The sequence below is a fragment of the Eptatretus burgeri genome, chromosome 3 (genome assembly GCF_056783735.1).
Source record: "Eptatretus burgeri isolate ZD-2024b chromosome 3, Ebu_testis_v1, whole genome shotgun sequence".
NCBI lineage: Eukaryota > Metazoa > Chordata > Myxini > Myxiniformes > Myxinidae > Eptatretus > Eptatretus burgeri.
The window spans coordinates 134,445,022-134,467,542 of NC_140963.1; the positions used below are offsets into that span (position 1 = coordinate 134,445,022).

General features: G+C 46.8%; 1 protein-coding gene and 1 long non-coding RNA gene across 2 annotated transcripts in view; both read right to left on the reverse strand.

Annotated features, from left to right (window-relative positions):
- LOC147031023 (uncharacterized) overlaps positions 1-22,521 on the reverse strand; it is a 215,243-nt gene that overhangs the window by 162,003 nt on the left and 30,719 nt on the right. The gene's annotated exons all lie outside the window — the stretch shown is intronic.
- LOC147031028 (uncharacterized) lies at positions 797-21,824 on the reverse strand. The gene is made up of 6 exons (XM_085875699.1): positions 21,250-21,824; positions 19,775-19,944; positions 19,476-19,670; positions 3,010-3,061; positions 2,518-2,865; positions 797-1,396 (listed from the first exon to the last, which is right to left on the reverse strand). Exons 1-6 carry the CDS (start codon positions 21,728-21,730, stop codon positions 1,224-1,226), a joined length of 1,419 nt encoding a protein of 472 aa, XP_085731825.1. The 5' UTR covers positions 21,731-21,824; the 3' UTR covers positions 797-1,223.

Consider the following 22,521-nt stretch of genomic DNA (forward strand, 5'->3'; position numbering starts at 1 on the left):
CTCTGGCCTGAACAGGAAGAGGGGATGAAAGAACTCCATTAAAGGTTCAGAAAAAGAACAGGGCCCAGAACACTACCTTGAGGAACTCCACCAAGGACAGGAAGAGAGATGTCCACTTTAACAAGCAGATGGTCAGATGAACCGATTGGAACAGTCGAAGAAGAGCAGGCATTTGCAAGGAAGTTGGTCAAAATCAGATCCAGCCGAGATGATGTACTGAGATCTGGGTCGGGAAGGTCACAGATTGTGTCAGTCCCAATGAGTCGCAGAAGTCCTTTGCTGAAGTGTCATGGCAGGTGAGAGAGACACCCACACCCAGCCAACTGGTATGCTTGTTTGTTTGTCAGGCGACTTCTCCTCCAGTTCTGGGCCGATTATATCCAGCCTTGCTACATCGGATCAGCATGACCCCAATTCATGGATGGGGATGTTTATATTTTTGCTAGTGGTCGAGTGGGGGGGGGGGGGTGGGGGGGAGGGTAGGAATGCAAATTCTCCATGAAAGATATCGTGCAGCGCCACCACCAGGTGGGGGAATGTATTGCAAGTCTCCACTTTGTACTGCACAGTATTCCTGTCCTCGCATTTTCCAGTCCAATGAGGAGTTTTGAATTATAAGCATAAGGTATGTTTTTGCCTCACACACGTAACCCGGGTTATTATTTATATTTTTGGAAGTGACTGAGGCAGCTGTCAGTTGCCTATACACCGTCCAAATAAAGGTCTTGGTCAGAAGGATGTGTTGCATGTTTGGAACAAGATCGCCCGGAGGGCGGGTACTCTGCTCATGGATATAAACGTGAGATAATATTTATTAAGCATGAATAATCAAAGTACATCATGAAAATGTTTTAAATACATGATAATTGTGTACTATATGATATAATGTATAGCTTGTATAATTCTGAATGATATAACGTAGATGTATCTTACCATAAATTCCCTTCCATGTGCACGCTGTCACTCACAAACATGTCCTTTACAATCAGAAAAATAAATAATATCTGAAAACGATCAACAACTTCACACAGAAAGAGCAAATTAGGTTGGAGTATAATTCTCATAAGCTTCATGTAAAACAAATATCACAGTTGGGAAAATGTTTTAACAAATAATTACTTCCTGAACATTCCTTAAAACAAATGTTTTCTGGAAAAAACCAATCACATGTGGAGATATGGAAACACATCGAGGACTTTTGTTGGCGCATCCTCCAGATGTTTCTACAAACGTTTTTCACGATAACGTTTAACAAGGAAAACAAACATGGTGAATGGGAAGAGAGGGAGAACATTGAGAGTGATTGCTGCAGCGAGAGCCGGTCGGCATCCAGAGAGTGATGAAGGGTTGTTGGTCTCTTCGCTTGATGTGGATTCATTTGGGGTCCTTGTCGTCACTGTGTATTCAAAAACATCCGTTATTTGAGAAAACCCTTCAGGATAACAAAAATGTAAGATGCGGTTACTCAGCCATTGTTACACTGCACTAATTGGTGAACAAGTGGTAATAATAAAACATGAATCCTGTTCAACTTCTTACCAATAAACAATTTTTACATGATATCACAAATCTTAGAAGAAAAACAAGCTCAAATGAGCTAAGATCATCGTCCTCTTAATGATGACGTTATAAAAACGAATATGACGTCATTCTGATGTATCAGGTTTGCGATCAATTATCTGTGCTAATGCCCGGCTTGATTCCCGCAAACAAAATTCAAACGGCTTGCCTAGTTTCGGAGATAATGGTATAGGCGATTTCCATTAGCGAGGATATTATGACGCCAACTTTTTTCTCGGATGAATTTCTAAAATTGGAGATGGTTGCTGCCTGAGCGTGGGCTTTCTGCATATACATGGCAAGTTTCATGAAGATCCGATGAAAACTCTGGGTTGTGAAACAAAAAATGTCAAAAAATAGGAATGACGTCATAAAAATTTATATAACGTCATAGTGATGTATCATTTGTGCGGTAATTCATCTCTGCTCATGCCCTGTTCGATTCCAGCAAACAGAATTCAAAAAGCTTGCCTAGTTTCGGAGATAATTTTTTTGGCGATTTCCATTAGCGGAGATATTTTGACGTCATAACTTTTTTTTCTGGGAGGAATTTTCAAAATCGGAGATGGTTTCTGTCTGCGCAGGGTATTTTTACATACATATATATATATATATATATATATATATATATATATATATATATATATATATATATATATATATGCCAAGTTTCAGGAAGTTTTGATGAAAACTGGAGGCAGTGAAACAAAATAGTCCACAAGAAGAAGATGAAGACCAACAACGTGAGTAAGACTTAGAGATCCTCCACGAGGATCTAAAAACATCTCCTTCACTTTCAAAATACTTTTCATTTTTAACCAGGAAAACGAAACGATGAGGGAGAGAGAAGCTGCTGCCATCTTCAGGGTAATTATGAACAAAATGGTTTCTTACAATGAAGAACCATGATGGAGCATGATATAACTGGGTGGTAATGGTCATCGAGTTAGATCTTACCAGGTGTGAATGAGAGCACAGAGAGGACCTGCTCTCCCCACATTACATCCTCTCCAGGACCAATCAGACACCAGTATCTCTCGAGATCATTCCTCGTTACACCAGAGGGAGGCAGCAAGCAGTGGGTGCTTTCAGGACAGGAATTCTGTCCAGGTTCCAGCATTCCATGGTTTCTCTGTTTACTTTTCCCCAGACACGTGGCAAGGATGTCTGCCCGTGTTCCGGCCGCTGCGATCACCCGGTTATGACCTTCAGTACTTCGAAACATCCACAGCAACGAGAACTTGTTTCTGGGGGGATTTTGTATCTCACATGAGAGGAGAGGAGTTCCCATGAGAGGGATGGGAACTACAATGAGAAACAAGGAAATTACAATCTTTATTTCCACCAATAACATCTCTCCACATCACCTCGTGTTTATTCCATGTTTCTCTTCCCAAAATGCTTTGAAAAACGGCATCAAATCCCTGAATGAGAATCGACAAAACCCACCTTGTGGTTTCTTCGGTTCTCTCTCATACGAAGAGTCACATGACCTGGGATTCTGAAATTAAATCATGAAGATGGATTAACAATAACCAAGTGTGGTCACATGATGGTAGATTTATTTAATAACCAGCAAATGGAACCCGTTGCTTTGCTAAAGGAAATATTAAACGGGGAGAGAAAGAGGGGGAAGGAGTACAGAGGAGGGAGGGGTGGAGGGAGAAAAGAGGAGGCAGTGGAGAGAAGAAGAGGAGGGTGGGGGACAATGGGAGGGAGGGTGTAGAGAGGTGTGGGAGGAGAGGGAGAGTGTAGGGAAGGGAGGAGAGGTAGAGAGGAGGGAGGAAGAGAGGAGGGAGTGAAACGAGAGAGGATGGAGGGGAGGGGGTGAAAGAGAGGGGGAAGGGAGGGTAGGAAGTGAAGCGAGGAGGATGGAGGGGAGGGGGAGAGAGGGAGGGGAAGGGAGAGGAGAAGTGTAAGTGAGGGGAGGGAAGAGGGGGTGGGGGTGAAAGAGAGGGGGAAGGGAGAGTAGGAAGTGAAGCGAGGAGGATGGAGGGGAGGGGGAGAGAGGGAGGGGAAGGGAGAGGAGAAGGGTAAGTGAGGGGAGGGAAGAGGGGGTGGGGGAGCAAGGAGGAGTGAGGAATGGGGAGCTTGGAAGGGGGATGAAGACCGAGGAAGCGAGGTGTTGGGAGCGATTCCTCAACAAATATCGCTATACACTGCGGGGTAGGGGGGGTGGGAGCGAGGAGGATGGGGGAGAGAGGAAGAGGGGCGGAGAGAGTGAGTAGGAAGCGAGGAGGGGTAGGGGAGCAAGGAGAATAAGCTCGGAAGGGGGGAGGAAGGGCAAGAGCAAGGAAGAGGGAGAGCAAGGAAGGAAGAAGGGTGGAGAGCAACGACTTACCACATGTTAAACACTATGGGAGAAGGGGGTGCGAAGAGGGGGTTGGGAGTGAGAAAGAGGAAAGAGAGAGTGGGGTGAGAGAGGAGGGAGTGGGAGCGAGGAGGAGGAGCAAGGAGGAGGGGGGTACGAAAGGGGGGAAGGAACGGGGGAAAACGATGAAAGGGCAGGGGTAGAGCAAAGATAGTGATGTTATGCTTTATCAACACACACACACACACACACACACACACACACACACACACACACACACACACACACACACACACACACACACACACACACACACACTCACACACGTAAATGCAGGTACTTACATCATGGATGCGTTTCTGGAAAACATCGCTCAAATGGAACACCAAAATCACAATGATTTTTAAGATGTATCAAATGGGAAATACATTCCAGACAAAAAAAAATTGAGTTGAAATTTTTCAAACTTGCTTCACTCAACCCAATCCTCCCGTTATGTTTATCAATCATCATTTCTTTTAATTTGATCTATAATTTATTTTTTTTGCCTTCCTAACTACAGAGATTCCCCACAGAGAACCCAGGCATGGCTGCCTTCGCGTCGATCCCGCTGATTAATTATTTTTGTCACACTAAATCAAGTTATTTCCGTTGCACTTAATGAAAGCAACTCGATGAAGCTGGTTAATTTTAGCACATTCCCAAATCTTTTGTTCACTCAAGATGGTAATCCAAACAGGAGAAAAAGTTAAGTTTAATGGTTTGGCCATTTCACATTTTCTTGTGTATATATGGAGAAGAAGGGACCAAAGCCTTGCTTGCTTCACGTAAATAGGTAGATAGATTACCAAATTCCGTCGATAAAACTCTGCACCTGGAAACGCCAAAGCAATGTCCGAATTGGACAAATGAACACTTTTTTATGAGTCGGAACTGCTGTTGAGTTCAAATCTGGAGTTTAAATTTTGTAATTCTACTGAGTTTAAGAGATTCTCAAGGTTATCACATGGGCAGAAATGAAATACAGCCACGAACACTGACATCTCAGGGCGTTTATAAGCATTGCAATGTGTCCAGCGATTCATAGCTTTGATGAACAGTCACTCAATAATATGAGTGAGGAAAGTGAAAAATAAACTTTATCGTTAGAAAATCGTTGTGCCCTGTTCCAAATCAGAGCATGGTTGAGCAGGCCAAAAAACATGGTGGCTTCATACCCCAGCGAGGTCACCCAGGAAACGCCTTATGACCACAGACAGCGAGGTGGCCGAGGATCGCCTGATGAAGGATATAATTAAATAAGGCTGTTAATTATCTTTAAAAGGGGTGTTTTAATTAACCCAAACATCCTGACAAATCTCACACTCACTGTCTCTCCGAAAGGACAGCTTTGAACCCCCCCCCCCCCACAACTTTCTCAACAATCCTACTGAAGAAGTCCTTTCATTCAAGCTTCTGGGTCTCACTATCTGCCATGATCTTTCCTGGGAAAGCCACATTTCCAACTTGGCCTTCAAAGCCAGTCGCCGACTGGGAATCCTCTGTCATGCAAAGTCCTTCCTTGGCCCACCTGAGCTCCTGACCACATACAATCTTTCTTCCGCAGCCTGATGGAGTACTGCTCTCCCCTCTGGGCTGGTGCTCCTGCCTCTCACCTTTCTCGGCTTCACGCTGTGAAAACCAAGGCATTTAGGATTATTGGTATCTCCCGCAATGAGGGTCAGTCTTTGGGCCTCTCACTCTCTCACTACGGGCAGGTCGGTGGTCTTTCTGTCTTCTACCGTCTCCTCTCCTGTCTCGCCCCCCCCTGCTCTCTCTGCAATTTGTCCCCACCACATTTCCGCAGGCACTCAAGGTCCGCCAACAACCCCCTTCTGGTAAAAGTACCAAAATCACGAATCACTGCTCACCTTCACTCTTTCATTCCTCTTTTTCCCCACTTTTGGAACAAACTCTCTCACTCTCTTCAATCCCATTCTTCCCTCCAGGTCTTTAAAACAGCTGTTCACCACCACCTCTTATCCTCCCCCATCCAAATCCTCTATCTTTTCTACCCCCGATAATCCACCCAAGTCCACCTCCTTCAAATTCCCTGCTTTCCTTCCTGAAAGTCCCTGTAATATCCATCTTGTATTCCCCATATTCCACACCCCATCCCTCTCCCTTCGACAGATCTAATGTCTCTGTTCCCCACTCTTTTGTCCTTCCCACTCCCACCCCTCTTGTCTCATGCCCCCCCTTGCTGTGTGTTGTGTGTTTTTTTTTTTTTTTTTTTTGTATACCTTGGTCGAGGCTCGTATGAGAGCTAACACACAACTCACAGCAAGGAGGCATGAGACAAGAGGGGCGGGAGTGGAAGGGACAAAACATTGGGGAACAGACACAGGTGAACTGTGGAAGGGAGAGGGATGGGGATGGGACGGGGAACATGGCGAGGGGAAGATGGACATTAAAGGGACTTTCAGGAAGGAAAGCAGGAGAATTGAAGGAAGTGGGCTTGGGTGGATTATCGGGTGGTGGTGAACAGCTGTTTTGAAAGCCTGGAGGGAAGAATGGGAAAGAATAGAGTGAGGAAGTTTATTCCAAAGGCGGGAAAAAAGAGGAATGAAAGAGTGAAGATGAGCAGTGATTCGTGATTTTGGTAGTTTTACCAGAAGGGGGTTGTTGGCGGACCTTGAGCGCCCTGTGGAAATGTGGTGGGGACAAATCGCAGAGAGAGCAGGGGGGCAAGGCTGGAGAGGAGTCGGTAGAAGACAGAAAGACCACCGACCAACCTGCGGTGATTGAGTGAGAGGCCCAAAGACTCAGCTTCATTGCGGGAGATGCCAATGATCTTAAAAGCCCTGGTTTCGACAGCGTGAAGTCGAGAAAGGTGGGAGGCAGGAGCACCAGCCCAGAGGGGAGAGCAGTACTCCATCAGGCTACGGACAAAAGCTTTGTAAGTGGTCAGGAGCTCAAGATGGCCGAGGAAGGACTTTGCACGACGGAGGATTCCCAGTCGGCGACTGGCTTTTGAGGCGAGGTTGGAAATGTGACTTTCCCAGGAAAGGTCATGTCAGATAGTGAGACCCAGAAGCTTGAAAGAAAAGACTTCTTCCAGAGGATTGTTGAGAAAGTGGATGGGGGGGTTTTGTAAACGGTCCTTTCGAAGAGACATAGTGAGAGTGTGAGATTTGTCTGGATTGAAAGACATGTTCCACGTGTTGGACCAGTTTGTGATTTTATCCAGATCTGCAGTGAGCGAAGAAGCTGCTGCTTGCCGGTCTGAGGGATGACAGATGGTACGGCAGAGGGTGGAGTCATCGGCAAAGAGAAATAGAGGATTTTCCAGAGAGTCCGAGAGATCATTGATGAAAACCAGAAAAAGAACAGGGCCCAGAACGCTACCTTGAGGAACTCCAGCCTGCACAGGAAGAGGGGATGAAAGAACTCCATTTAGGGCCACACGTTGACTGCGACAGGAGAGGAAGTCTGCGAGCCATGAGTGGAGATGGCCTTGAATACCATGGGAAGAGAGTTTGGTGAGTAGGGCAGGGTGCCAGACTGTGTCAAAAGCACGTGATATGTCCAGGGATACGGCTCGGATTTCCTGTCTGGCATTGAGGACCTCCATCCATTGATGGGAGAGCAGTAGCAGCATATCTAGGGTAGAGTGACCTGGTCTGAAACCAAATTGATGATTGGAAATCAAGCCATTGGAGAAGAGGAAGGATTTCATGTCTGAAGCGATGATGGATTCCATCACCTTGCTGATGATTGGGAGAAGGCTGATTGGTCTGTAGTTACAGGGATCTGTTTTTGCACCTTTTATGCAGGGCAGTGATGTTAGCAGATTTCCAAGCAGATGGCAGATGACCTTGGGAAAATGAGAGGGTGAATAGAACAGAGAGAGGGTGAGCAAGAGCAGAAGAGCAGGCTTTGAGGACACGTGGGCTGATGCCGTCTGGACCGGTTGCAGAATCTGACTCGAGGTTTGAAAGCAAGCTCTCCACCTTGTCAGGAGAAAAGGATACAGAGTCCAGGGACAGTTGGGTGCGACTGGGTAAAGTGGGTAGAGATAGTGATGGGTTTGGGACACAAGATTTAGCTGCAAACACCGAGTTTAGACATTCAGCTTTATCACGTGTGGAATCAGCAGTGCGGCCATTTGAGGTAAGGGAGGGGATGGAGGGGAACATACACCAGAAACAGATTTGATTAAACGCCACCAGGATTTTGAGGAGGGAGAGAGGTTTGAGAGTTCAGACTTGAGATGAGAAAGATGTTGTTTTCTGGCTCTCCTGAGGGTAGCTACACACTTGTTCCGAGCTTTGTGGAAAGAACTGAGATTGCCCTCAGTTGGGTTTGCTTTCCATGAGGCAAAGGCAAGTTGTTTCAGGACAACTGCCTCGCCACAAGCTTCAGTAAACCAAGGGCGGGAGGAAGGGTAAGACAACTGAACACGAGAGGGGATAAATCTGTGCATGAGGGAGAGCAAGTTTCTTTGAAAGAATTCCCAGGATGAGTTGATGTTTGAGAAAGTAGTGATAGGAGACCAGTCTGTAAGTTTGATGGCTGCTCGGAGACCCTGCCAGTCGGCTTGAGTGAAATGCCAGACTCGACGGCGGTGAGGTGGTTCTCTGATAATAGCCAGAGAGATGTCCACTTTAACAAGGACGTGGTCAGAAGAACCAATTGGAGCGAAGGAAGAGCAGCAGATATTGTCAGGGATAGTGTTTGCTCTCACAGGAGCCTTGACAAGGTGTACAAAAAAAACAAAATCCAATTTTAAGTCATGCCCTTCCTTGGAGTTTTATTTAGTTCGCATGCAAAGTTTGAACGTGTTATGTTTCCTGGTTTTGGAGTTATGGTGGAGACACTCTGACACACTGACACTCTCACACACACACACACACACACACACACACACACACACACACACACACACACACACACACACACACACACACATTGACATTTATTCGTGTAAGATTTCTCATTTACAAGTTTGAACAATCGATGGTTTTACAATTTAATTGTGATTGTAACTTCACTGAACGGTTGTAAAGAAGTTGCTTGGATGTTAAAATGATGTGGATACCAATAGATTAACAAGAACAAGATTATCCATTTAATCGGTGTAGAAAATATAAATTATTGTTATAATTTTAATGTTGTAAAAGAGAAACAAGAATTATTTCATGAATCTGATTTGGCTTCCCCTGTCCCTCTTCTTCCTGTCCCTTTCTGACACCACCGGTCAAGCTGTTTCCAAAACCCGCACCCTCTCCCTCATGAAACCCAACCCTGGCTATGCGGCTTCGGCTGAGCTGCTGGGTTTCTGTTTGGAGTGCAGATTTTCGGGTTGGACACAAGCGTCTGGATGATGTCAGGGAGATGTGGTCACGCAGGGTGACTGGGAAGGAAGAAGAAGAAGATGATGATGAAGAAGAAGAAGATGATGAAGAAGAAGAAGAAGAAGAAGAAGAAGAAGAAGACATTGCCATCCTCCCGAGTTTGTGTGCATGAAGAGATATTCTCTGTGCTGGCACACCTGGAGTCCAGGACCATCATCTGTAGAGTGGTGGATCTCTCAAATCTGTTTTGTTGATTCTCGAGATCACTGTTCTTCATGACACGGCCAATGAGCCACTGGTGGCCCATGGTGGCCTCGAGTGCGGCCTCTGATGTGAAAACACCCCATCATCATCCACCATAAATGCCATCAAATTTCCCCAATGGCTTCAAATGAGTGTTCCGATGTGAAGCGCAAAAGTAACATCACTACATCAATAGATGGCAACATGCAAACAATTCGGTTTAAGGCCCAGTAACCACAACGAAAAAAAAAAAAAAGTACGTGGACTTGTGGCCTAAAAGCAGCCATTTTGGAGTCCTGCAGGCGATGTGGTGACTCTCACACAGATGTCTTATCGCCAAAAGTGGGCCCCTTATAAAAAAATAGTGAAGATAACTGCTCGAGATTCAAGAACATGGAGATTGTTGAACTGAGTGGATACACACCAAGATACCGTCCTTTATCATTCATTATTTTTTTCTAAAAGGGCAGTGTTACGGTGTAAAAAACCGACTCCAACTTCTTGAAAATGGGAAACCAACCAACAAGTTTATTGCGTGACTTGCACATCATCAAAGCATGGTGCCGCTCTCCCTGCCGTAAAAGACCCCCTCCCATGGGAAATGGTGCCATTGGGAGCTCCTCACTTACGGCAATGTAAAATTCTCCAGTTACATACAATGCATGAGCATCACCAACCAGAGCAAAAGCACATAATTGAACATCACATTTTCCCTCCTTTTCTTCTCTGCACAGCGTTTAAGTGTGGAAAGAGGTTACAAAGTCCTGCAGTTAGCCCGGATGCTGACGAACCCATGTGGGCCATGCTGCAGGCACAACAGGTTCAGGGCACCCTCCATTGGTCGCAACATCTGAACTGTAGGGCCAGAAAGCAGTTCCATGGTGACCAAAGGGTACTGGCTGAGGTTCCGGAGGTGGTACTTTGCGCAGCCAGCTGGCATGCCACCGGGATCCGTCCTGGAGCTGGAAAGTAGCTGGACCAAGCTGGTGAATACCATGTAGAGGGGAGGACCAGAAGGACTGGAGCTTGTCACTACGGTGGGGCCACTTAGACCTAACCCAGTCCGAGACATGTATGCCAGGCGACTTCACTCTGCGAGCTCTGTTGAACCACTGCTTCATGCAGTGCTGGTGCTGACTGACTTTGGTGCGAACATCAGGTGTGGGAAGCTGAGCTTTTGGTGGACATAGCCTATCCAGTGGCAGTTGCAGCTCCCGTCCCAACATTAGCAGCACTGGCGAGACCCCAGTGGTGGTGTGCTGGGTTGCTCTGTACTGCAAGATGGTTTGGAGGAGAGCTGTCTGAAATGCACAACCTTGGGTCAGGTGCGCTCGTACCCATTCTTGAGGGTTTGATTAAACTATTCGACCCCCCCCCCCCCAATTGGTGATAGACAGCTGTACGGATGTGCTTGATCCCCTGTCACTGAGGAAGGTGGAGAACTTGGCAGAGATGAACTGTGGTCCATTATCTATCGTAATGATTTGAGGCAGACCCCAATGGGAGATGACAGTGTCAAGGATGTTGATTATAACCTGGGAGGTTACTGAGCCCACCGGGAAGACCTCAGGCCATTTGGAATGGACATCATAGATGACAATGAGGTAGCGCTGGTGGTGGGGTATGCCATGGATTTCTCCACAGATCTCCATCTGCAGGTGATCCCAGGGTCTAGACGGCCAGGCCAGTGATTGCAGAGATGGTGGGGGCAGGTTGGCCCGTTTTCCCACTGAGCAGGCAAGTTGCACATTCCCTGACCATTACTTTCACATCGTCATTGATACAGGCCACCACACCAGGTCCTGGCAATGCTGCTTCACTCTGATGATACCCAGGTGTCCCATGTGTGCCATAGCCCGCACTCGTGCATGCAGAGCACATGGTACAACTGTGCAGTGCCCTCGAGCCAAACAAGAGTCGTTCCAGCACGACAGCTCCTCCTTCATCCTGGCAAATGGTGCTGGGTCATCAGGCACCCAGGTAGGCCAGCCTCCCATGATGTGGAGCGCAAGGTGCAAAAGAGGGGTTCCTTCGCAGATGCCTGCTGGAGTTCGAGGAGGGAAACCACAGCCTGGAGAGGGGTGTGCAGCAGTTGGATCAAGTCATTCTCCGTGTCCACCAGCTGGCTGGCAGGTTCGGCAGCGATGACAGCTCTGGAGAGCAGGTCCGTTACCACGTTGTCCCAGTCTGGGGTGAAGTGAAGCTTGAAATTGTACTGTTGGAGGCGATCCGCCCATGTGTACCATCGGAGCAGTCAATGTCCTGTACCCGAGGTGGACATCAAGGCTGTAAGAGCATGGTGATCTGTGTGAAGTGTAAATGCCTGGCCATATAGGTACATGTTCCAGCGCTCACAAGCCCAGACACATACCAGAGCCTCACGCTTTCCCACCGAATATTTCTGTTCGGTCGGGCTCAATGCCGGAGAGGTGAAAACGATGGGCTTCTCCATCCTATTTTGAAGTTGGGAGGGGACGGCTTCAATACTGTGGCAGAGGCGTCACAGGTGACCAAGGTGGGACTGGTGAGGTCGAAATGTGCCAGGATGGGTGCCGTGGTGAACTTGCGCTTCAGCTGGTGCACAGCCACTTGGCAGTCCATGGTCCAGACCCAGGGAGTTTCTTTATTCAGCAGCTCATGCAGGTGCGATGTCGTGGCTGAGTACTGTGGCAAGAAGTGGAGAAAGTATGCCGTTATACCCAGAAAGGAGGCGAGCCGTGCAGCTGACGTAGGCTCCAGAATGCGGTGGATTGCGTCCGAGTTTGATTGGAGTGGAGAGATGCTGTGGGCCGAGAGGCGGAACCCCACAAACTCAATTTCCGGCATGACAAAGATGCATTTCTTCTTGTTGAGTGTGAGGTTGTGGTGAGCTAGCTCGTGGAACACTTGGCAGAGGCACTTGTCATGGATGGAGGTGTTGGGGCCATGCACCACAATGTCATCCAGGTAAACGGACACTCCTGGTACGCCGGCGAAGACGGACGACATGATCTTCTGGAAACAGCTGGGCGCCAAGCTCAGACTGAAAGGCATGCGGGTGTAGCAAAAAGTGCCAGCATGTGTGCTGAAAGGAGTGAGGTCCCTGCTGCTAGGGTGTCGGGGAACCGGGAGGTAGCCTTATCGCAAGTCCAGTTTAATGAAGACCGTGGAGCCGTAGAAATGGGTGGTGATCTCCGTTGTTGGAAGTGGATATTTATCCGGGATGATGGCTGTGTTCACGGCATGCAGATCCACGCAAATGCGGACCCCCCCCCCCAACTTATTTTTGCTATTACCAGGTTGGACATTAAGGACAAGGCATTGATGGGCGAGATAATCCCAGAATCCAGTCGGGCTGTCAGCTTGGCCGTTACTTCATCCCGCAGGGTGAGGGGAATACGACACAGTGGATGGATCACTGGGGTCACTGTGGGGTCCACTTTGGGCTGGTGAACGAAGGTGGAGAGGCAGCTCAGGCCATCAAACAGCACCTGCCATTGTCGCTGTTGGGGGGGCAAGAAACCTGCAGGATCTCCGTGCCGCAGTTGTCGGTCAAGGAGAAACCGAGCCCCATGAAGAGGTTGAGACCCAGGAGGTTGGCCCGCTTGTGCGTGACGTGGAACGAGAAGGCCGCCAGAGAACTGGTGTCATAATTTACCAAGCTGGCAGCTGCAAGGAACCCAGGACTTCAATTTTAGCCTGTCCATAACCACTCAGAGTGGTGGAGGAGCGATGCAGTGGTAGGTTCGAAAAGAACCACTTGTAGGTGTCTAAATTGAGCAGAGACACCTTAGGTCCAGGAGCAAGGGCAGGCAGACATCCCTGAGGCATACAGCTTGGTTTCTTCGAGCCAATCGGGTTGGAAAGCACAGTGTGGATTGTGGCCGGCGGTGGATGTGGCTGCTGGGCAGCAGTTCCTGCTGTGGCCGAGCGACACCAGCTGACAAAGTGGTTCGGCTTATTGCAGTTTCTGGAGGTTTGCCCCCATGCTGGGCAGTCAGGGGCTCTGGCCTCATGTTTGGTGGACCCACACTTTCCACAGCGCTACCTAAAATGAGCAGGCCATTGCTGCACTTCCCGAAGAGGGAAGCAATGGTCAGTGTCCTGTTGTGGTGAGGCACGCTGTACTTTCTGCACTGCAGGTTCAGTAACTGCAGTAGGCGATGGAGCTTCAGTGATTTTAGCAGCACATGTTGCAGCAGACTCCACTCGGCATGCCAATTGAATGGCTTTCAAAAGAGATAAATCATCGGATTTCAGCGAGTCTCTCATACACCTGCAAGCTGGAGATTTTTTTCGATATGTAAATCCGGAATCATTTCGTCATGAAGCGATCCGAATTTACATGGCAGCACCAATTCCCGTAATGCAGCCGCAAACTGGAAATTTGATTCCCGTGGTTGCTGGCTTCGCTGTCGGAAATGTGCTTTGAGAGCAGCGACATCCTCATTATATGTGTCTGCTGGTCCGAATGTGGAGAAAACGCGCTGTTCCTCTGTCCCGAGGCAATGTGACAGCAGAGCGCGTTTGGCGGCATCACTCACATCCTCCAGGATGAGGGCGAGCAGGTATGCCTGGAAGGATAAGATCCAGCGGTTCCAGGGTTCTGGCGGCTCACTTGGCAGAGCTGGAAAGGCAGGCGGAGTTGAAAGTAAAATTTCCACCATCATAATGGAAAACGTTGAGGTGGAGTAAAAAAACCGACTCCAACTACTTTCGCATGGGGAACCAACCAATACGTCTTTTGCATGACTGGCGCATCATCACAAAAACACACAACTGAACATGATCGGGGGATACAGTAAGATACCGTCCTTTATCATAGGTTCTCTTTTCAAAAGGATGTTTAGAGCAAGATACCATCTATTTTCATTCCTTCTCTTTCCATAAGAATGGAAACAGCAAGATACCGTCCTTCATCATTCATTCTCTTTCCAAAAGGATGTTTACTGTCAGGTCAGGCCAGGTCAGATCTGAGACTTGCGAGAGGTATCATGTAAACCTGTACTAACCTGTTTCATGGACGGGTTGTCGGTGACTAAACCGTCTCCCTCACCAGGTTTTCTGGTGAGGAGGGTGTATGGATATGGACACCCAGCAGAATTAAAAACAAAACCTGTCGAAGGGTGGAGGAGCTCCTTCTGAGCCAACAGCCATCCATATTGAGTACCCAACTGTGTCTGTGGATGTCCTCAGGCAGTTGGGTTACTCTTTTTAGGAGGTTGGTGGCAGGATTTGTCCTCCGGCTACCGTAAAACCCTTCAATCCGCAAAACACAAGAAAACCGTATCCTTTGGGATCCCCACTCTTTGACGATAGGAGGAAAAGGACAGGGTAACCTTCCTTGGTTAGATTGAGGAAGTGTGTGTTGGGGTGGTGCTGAGGTGTTGTCCACCAGAGTTCGGTGTCATTGGGTTAACCTGAGGCAGTCCCTTTCGGGTGGGTGCCTGGAATGGAGGATGATCACCTATCTCTGCCATCATCTGAGCTCCAGCATTTGAACATCGATATTGCAGCACTCTCGAAGGTTCAAAGAATGTATAGTGGCGAGATCATGGTGGGGGGGTTACACCTACAATTGGTCTGGTCGCACTAATGGTTACCATGCCCAAGGAGTTGCTGCAGCTGTGTCCAACAAGCTGATTCCAATGGCAATTGAGGTAACACCGGTCAACGAGCACATTATGACACTTAGGATTCATCACTCCTTGGGTGTCAGATTTGTCAGTTCAGGTCAGATTAGATCTGTGACTTGCTACAGGTACCATGTAAACCTGTACTAACCTGTTTCATGGTCTGGTTGTCCTCGAGTAAACCATCTCCCCCTAAAAGTTTCTTGGTGAGGAGGATGCATGATATGGACACCCAGCAGGATTAAAAATAAAACCTATCAAAGGGCGGAGGAGTTCCTTTTGAGCCAACGGCCATCCATATCTCATGCCCAACTGTGTCTGTGGATGTCCTCATGCAGATGTGTTACTTTTTATTAGGAGGTTGGTGGCAGGATTTGAACTCCGACCACCATAAAACCCTTCATCCCGCAAAGCACAAAAATGCAAAAAAATCTTAAAACCCACTCCGTGGGAGTACCTCCTGTGCAGCTGCTCTTCGCAGGCAGCTCACCAGAAGACGGGATTGGGGCAAAGCCTTCGGGACTCCCACTCTTTGATGAAAGGAGGAAAACCACAGAGTAACCTTCCCAGGTCAGATTGTGGTCGTGTGTGTCGGGGTGGTCCTGAGATGTCATCCACCAGATGGTGGTCTCCTTGGATTAACCTGAGGCGGTCCCTTTGGCTGGGTTCCTGGAATATCCTGTCCCGAAGAGAGGATGATCATCTGTCTCTGTTATCATCTGAGCTGAAGAGTTTGGACATCGGTATTGCAGCACTCTCTGAGGTTCAGACACCGGATTGGGGCGAGTTCATGGCAAGTCATTGCACCTACTATTGGTCTTGTAGCTCTGATGGTTACCATTCCCAAGGAGTCTCTGTAGCTGTAAGCAATAAGTGGACTCCAATGATAATTGAGGGATCACCGGTCAACGAGAGTATTATGAGATGAAGGATTCGTCACTCATTGGGAGTCATATCCCTCGTCTCTGTATATGCTCCTTCTGAGGCAAGTGATCTCACCGTGAAGGACGCATTCTGTGCCACACTGCAATCTGTGGTTGATCAGTGCCCCAGGAAAGATACTGTTCCAGTGTTGGCGGATTTCCATGCATCGATTGGAACTGATAAGGATAGTTTTGAAACATATGTTGGTCCCCATGGGTCTGGAACTGTGAACTAAGTAGCACTAAGTTCCTTGACTTTGCAAGAAGTCATGGACTTCTGGTGGCTGGTTCATGGTTTCAGTGCCCACAGGCTCAATGCTGGACTTGGTATTCCAAAGCTGGTGGTATGACAAAGAAGAATGACCATGTACTCGTTGATAGTCACGGGAGGATGATCCAGAACTGCAGGGTCAACCGGAGTGCTCAGTTCCCCACTACTTACCATAGGCTTGTTGTGGCAACTCTTAAGTTTCAGCTTGAATCCATGAGAATGGTACCATCCCAGCCAAGGTTGGATGTTGGCAAGCTCAAGGGTGAGAGGGTAGCTGAGGAGTTTGAGAACAGACTGTGGAGATTTGGGGGTCTGGGTGCTTTGGAGAACCTGAAGAGTTGTGGAGTACCTGCAAGATCACCATCCTTGATGTTGCTGGTGGATGTCTTGTAACTCACCGCAGGGCGAAGAAGAATTTTGTCTCTCAAGGGACACTGGATACCATTGACCATAGTTGCAGGGTCAGGCTGAATGGCAGAGCTGAGCAGTTCAGGGAGCTGAGGCGTAAAACTGTACATGCACCGAGGGTGAACAAGGAGGCCTATGTGCAAGGAATCAGTGAAGGGGTAGAGCATCACCTGTGGTCAAGTGACTCTCATCCTGCTTGCAGGGGAATTTGCACATTGCGTTCCTCCAAGCCCGTCCCTCGGTGCACTGCAGTTCGAGCAGAGGGTGGTAGGCTTTTGACAGAGGAATCCGAAGTGAAGGCCCGCTGGGCAAGTTACTTTGAGTGACTATACCAGGCCAATCCACCAGCTGTCGAGTTGGATGTCAGGAGTGTTATCCCTATTGCTGACCCTCCAATCAACTGTGGTCCACCTTCGTTTGTGGAAACACAGACTGCGGTGAACCGTTTGAAATGGGGTAGAGCTCCTGGGATTTGTGGCATCTATGCTGAACTTCTCAAGGCTATTGGAAATGCTGTACTCGTGTTATTGCATGCAGTTCTCTGCTCTGCCTGGAACATAAGCATCAACCGAATTAAATGGAAGAGGTGCCTTGTTGTCCCTACTTGGAAATGGAAGGGTAATCACCAGGACGGCAACAACTACTGAGGGGTGACGCTGCTCTCAGCACCGGGCAAGGTCTTTGCTCGGATAATTCTTGATAGGGTTCGCCACCATTTGCTTGAGCACCAGCGTCCAGAGCAGTCGGGCTGTATACCAAAGAGGTCAATGATTGACCATATTCATGCTTTTCGGGTCCTCACCGAACACAGACGAGAGTTTCGGCAGTGTCTGCTTGCTGCCGATGTTGATCTCTGTAAAGCGTTTGATTCAGTGAATCAGGATGCCCTCTGAAAGATTCTTGGTCATCGTGGGGTGCCACCAAAACTGATCAATCTGATGTCTGAATGTTACTCTGGTACTGAGAGTGCTGTGATATGTGGTAATAGCATCTCTGACTTATTTCCAGTTGTTGCTGAAGTTCGTCAGGGGTGTATCCTGGCCCCCACACTTTTCTGCACTTGTATGGACTCGATTCTGGGGAGGATGTCGGAGAGATGAAGCCGTGGTGCATCGTTTGGGAATGTCACGATCTCTGACCTTGATTTCGCAGATGATGCAGTCATCTTTGCGGAGACTCTGGAGATCCTTTTGGCTACCCTCGAGGTGCCGAATGAGGAGTTGGAGCCGCTGGGATTACTGGTTTCCTGGGTCAAAACTAACATCCAGGCTTTCAATGACATCTTGGATGCTGCTCTCTTGGCTGTATCTGTCAGTGGAGAGGATGTTGAGGTCACAGAGAGATTCACTTACCTTGGCAGTAATATTGATGTATTCCTGATGTTGGCTTAATGGTTATGGTGGTGGGCTTGGAATTTTAGGATCCTGAGTTCAAATCCCACTTGGTTGTTGAATTATCACCAGGTGGGGTTGACTGTCCCTGTCATCCTTCCGAGGTCAGCAAAATCAGTGCCAGCTTGCTGGTATCCTGTGTCGGAGTGGTGACCCGTCCAGGATTGTGCCCAATAGCCAAGGAGACTGCTGAGGCAGCATCAATGCTTTGCACAGAGTATGGTCCCGATGTGTGGATCGATGGATATTCATGTCTCTGCTGGCTGTGAGTCAGAGGTCAACAGATGTTTGGGTCGGGCATGGGGAGTCATGGTTTCACTGGATGTCGTGTTGTCGGTACCTGTGCAGGAGGCCAAATGTCCGAGTCTTCAGGTCATTGGCGTTTCCAGTCTTGCTCTCCGGATGTGAGACTTGGACTCTGAGTAGGGATCTGAGATGGAGACTTAATTCCTTCGGTGCAAGTCTCTTCGGAGAATCCTTGGCTAACGCTGGTTGGACTTTGTGTCTAACAATCGGTTGCTGAGAGGACTCAAATGACATTTGTTACCTGCATTGTCAGTGAGCGTCAGCTGCGGCTCTATGGGCATGTGGCTCGTTTTCCTGACGCTGATCCTGCTCACCGGATTCTCTCAGTGAGGGAGCCTCATGAGTGGATGAGGCCAATGGGTTTAATCACATGCCTCGTGGTCGCAGCAGGTTGATCAGCATCTCAGGATTGGGATGGGCCAGGCATCTGCCTGGGGGATGGCTAGACAGAGGTCCCTAGAGTACTGGTGGAAAGTGGACGCACCAAAGCTTTGCTCCGGCACATGCTCCCATACCTGACCTGACCTGACCGTCCTTTATCATTCATTCTATTTCGAAAAGGATGTTTACAGCAAGATACCATCCTTTATCACTCATCCTCTTTCCAAGATCTCGATATTTCACCAGCCTTGGTGAACCACGGGGATGGTGAAGTCATGTGGGTTCGTCTCTGAGCAGGAGCTTCATCAGCGATTGAACCATGAACAGGTATCATCAATGAGGTCACAAAATGATGGTAAACTGCGATGAGGGATCTCAGGAAAGAGTACTGTGAGAAATGTCTGTGGGTTTGGAATTTTTCCTTGGAAAGTGCATTTGTGGATTCAACTAGAGCTTCGACTTTAGAGAAACCACCAGCAGCAGCAGTCCTCCATTTTGTTTTTTATTTTTTTTCTTTCCTTAGCATCTTGTATCCAGCGGTAAAAGGCATGGAAATATAGCACATTGTTGTTATTTAATAGTAAATGACAAATAAATTTTTCAAATGACTAATTACTTTCTTTACATAGTTCTTCATTCAAGAATGTAGAGGATTTGGGGGGAAACACGTGATCTTGGGATAGGAAGTTAAAAACGAGATTCCATTTCATGTTCCAAGAAAAGGTGAGATTACCTGGGGATAGAGGGTTTTAGGTATGTTTCCTTCAACCTGACATGAACAGGTAAATGTTTGTTCCATTCCAGAGAATGTTTCGGTGATTCTGATGTTCTCAAGTAACCAGGAAGGATATTTTTCACTCCCATCGTGCCAGATTGTTACATTTTCCAGGTTTCCCAGGTAACGGGACCGCACAGTGAAAACATCTACCTGTAGGGAACACGTGCACGGCAGGTAACATCTCACCTGGTTAGGATATTAACATGTTTATTATTATCTTATCTTCCTTGTTAAAGTGTTCTGTGAATGATTACCTGATATCGTTCAAAAAGATCGTGATGTGTTGATGATTGTTTAAGATGATAAGATCTCAAACACTCCAATCGTCCACACATCGTGATATAAACATTGGAGTCTGTCCCAGCCCACCAAATATCTCCTGTTTTGATGTGAATCTTGTAATCCTTCGACTCCTGGGGGGAATCTGATAGAAATCCCACATCGTTAATACCCCGGATGTTAAACATGATGCTCAATGTTATTTTTACTTTAATAAACTACCAGGATGAGCTTACCATGTTTAACGCGCTCACAACCTCACTACGGAAACGAGATGGTGTGAGATACAAATGGTGCATTAAACATGTAAACAACGTCCCATAACTCATACACCTCCTCCTGACCCCACACACCAAGCCTTTTTAGGTCAAGAATATTGGATTTATTCCTTTTTATACAGAGGGAGACTTTTGATAACAAGAGTATTTGATGTATTGATTGAGAATCTCCTTTTTAAAATTTATTTAGAAGTGAATTAACTCTCCTTATGTAAAAAACCTCAGAGTTTGATTTCATCTGTCTCCACTGATGGAGTGTTAGTGTGTGAGAATAGTGAAGATGAGTAGAGTTGAACCCATTGTGAACATCCTTATAGATCCACAGTTTTACCATATGGGAGGTTCATGTGGTTATACGGTTACGTTAATGAAGGATTCTTTATTCAGCAAATTATTACAAACTGATACCGACTCCTCTTAAATGTTATACAGATCGATTATCTCCTTTTATACTAACACTTCTTACTTATTGTTACGATCATTTTCAGGAATCAAATTGATTTACTTGGTTATAAACTATGCTGTAAACTTCCCTCCTGGTATTTAATAGGACAAGATGCAACTTTCCGGCCACTTTTAACCTGCTCTTACGAGCGTGAAATGTGTGATACAAATCGTCTTCTCAACATAATTTTCAGCAATTACATGTGAAACAGTGGCAACAACAAAATGGTTAACCATAATATTGTTCTGTTCCTGAATGCATATCGGACTCAAGGAAATATCGGAAATACGACAAATAGTGTATGGGAGGTGTAGAGTGGTAAATTTCATCATTCTAAACGTACCCTGTGCATTGGCAAGCCTCAGATATGACGTTCCCATCTGTGTTAAGAAGCAACCAAACCAGATATGGTGTCTCCCTCTGGGAGGTCTACCTGAAAGTTGGTCATGATGGCATTGTCTTTCCACAAGCAGATGGCCATTAAATAAATCAACAAGGTTGCCATGTTCACACAAGGTAATAAGTCCACTCACTGGCAGCAAAGGTCGAATGTTTGGGAAGAACACGTCCGTCAACGAACCTAATTTTGTTTAAATCTCATTATCCCTTCAAAATTTGACCATTATATTGACTCAGCAATCCCCAATTTTCCTTTCCTTCAGCTATCACATGTATTTATTCATTAATAAAATATTTTTGTCTCATGAGTTTAAAATGTGAAATATACCTGCAGATTCAGCTGAGATGTAGAGGAGTAGAGCTGCTTCACATGAAGACTGAGTAACAGCTCCTGATGACTCTTCCTCTTGATCTCCTGAAGTACAAAATGATGATGTGGAATCACACTCCGTTAGACTTCCACGTGAAGGTTCATTCAGACATCTGTACAGACCAGAATCTCTCTTTTCCACCCTGCTGATTTGAAGATCCCCGTTTGGTAGAATCTTATGATGGTTCAGCTTTGTGTTTTGTTTTTGATCACAGTCGATATCATAGCAATTGGTACGAGTACAGATGATCTGCTGCTCAACCACCCCATCCACATCTGCATCCCTCACCCACCGTACCCAGGGAGATCCCCGAATCCCGCAATCACACGGTAGGTTCACACAGGTGTGCTCGTCTACCATCAACACAGTAATCTGGGGTTGCCCCGAGCAAGTGGACTGTCCGAGGATCAACATCAAAACCAACAGCGAGTCCCTCATCCTATCTGTTTGCTAACACTGCAGCAGAATGACTGAACCACAAAAATTGTTTAATTTCTGGACCATGTTATGTCCATCAGGTGGTCATGCTGTCACTGTGGCCTGGCAGTACAAGATAACGCGATATAATAGGGAAGTGTCGACCAAAACATGCACTCAGTTTTTTCTCATGAATGATTCACAAACTTTCCATTTAAAATGCTGAGATTTATTTGGGAAGTATCTCCTGGTGATACAGAACATAAACCATCAACTTCATTTATCTACATGAGGAATATTGTTCACCATAAAGGGTAATTGTGTTCATCCTCAGCCAATCAGCAAACAGTAAATCTTCACTTGGTCATTATTCACAAAACAAACACACCGGGACGGGGATACACAACTCACATTCTATTGGTGGATAATACGACATTTTAAAAGACTCTTGATACAAGGACAGTAGTTTATAACTGAGTATACATTATAACCAATGTGAGATGTCCAATAAGGGGGAGTGTGCATACATCTGGGCTGTCCTGCACAGCAAGACATCCATCACAGTCCTAATTACCGACCGATACTGACGAGGTGGTAAATCATGTTCCTTTCCACGACTTATCCTGGTTCAAAATCTTCTCGTTTCAGAAATTTCTGCAGCAACAACAAAAATTATCTCTTCTTTTGATTTTATTTGACAAAAACGATCGCATGTCATTGTTTGTGTTCATCTCGAATGTTCCAGAATGTTTTGCCACTTCCCAGAATATCACCAACTGTGTCTATTTGAATCAAATCCAGTGTTGGCTAAA

Bases quoted from the DNA above. Each gene is read 5' to 3' on its own strand.
- LOC147031028 (XM_085875699.1), bottom strand. From the start codon at position 21,730: ATGAGGGACTCGCTGTTGGTTTTGATGTTGATCCTCGGACAGTCCACT. The intron at 19,671-19,774 runs GTAATCATTCAC...TGTTCCCTACAG, and splicing joins ATCTTTTTGAACGATATCAG to GTAGATGTTTTCACTGTGCG. The intron at 1,397-2,517 runs GTAAGATCTAAC...TTGAATACACAG, and splicing joins TGTGCTCTCATTCACACCTG to TGACGACAAGGACCCCAAAT.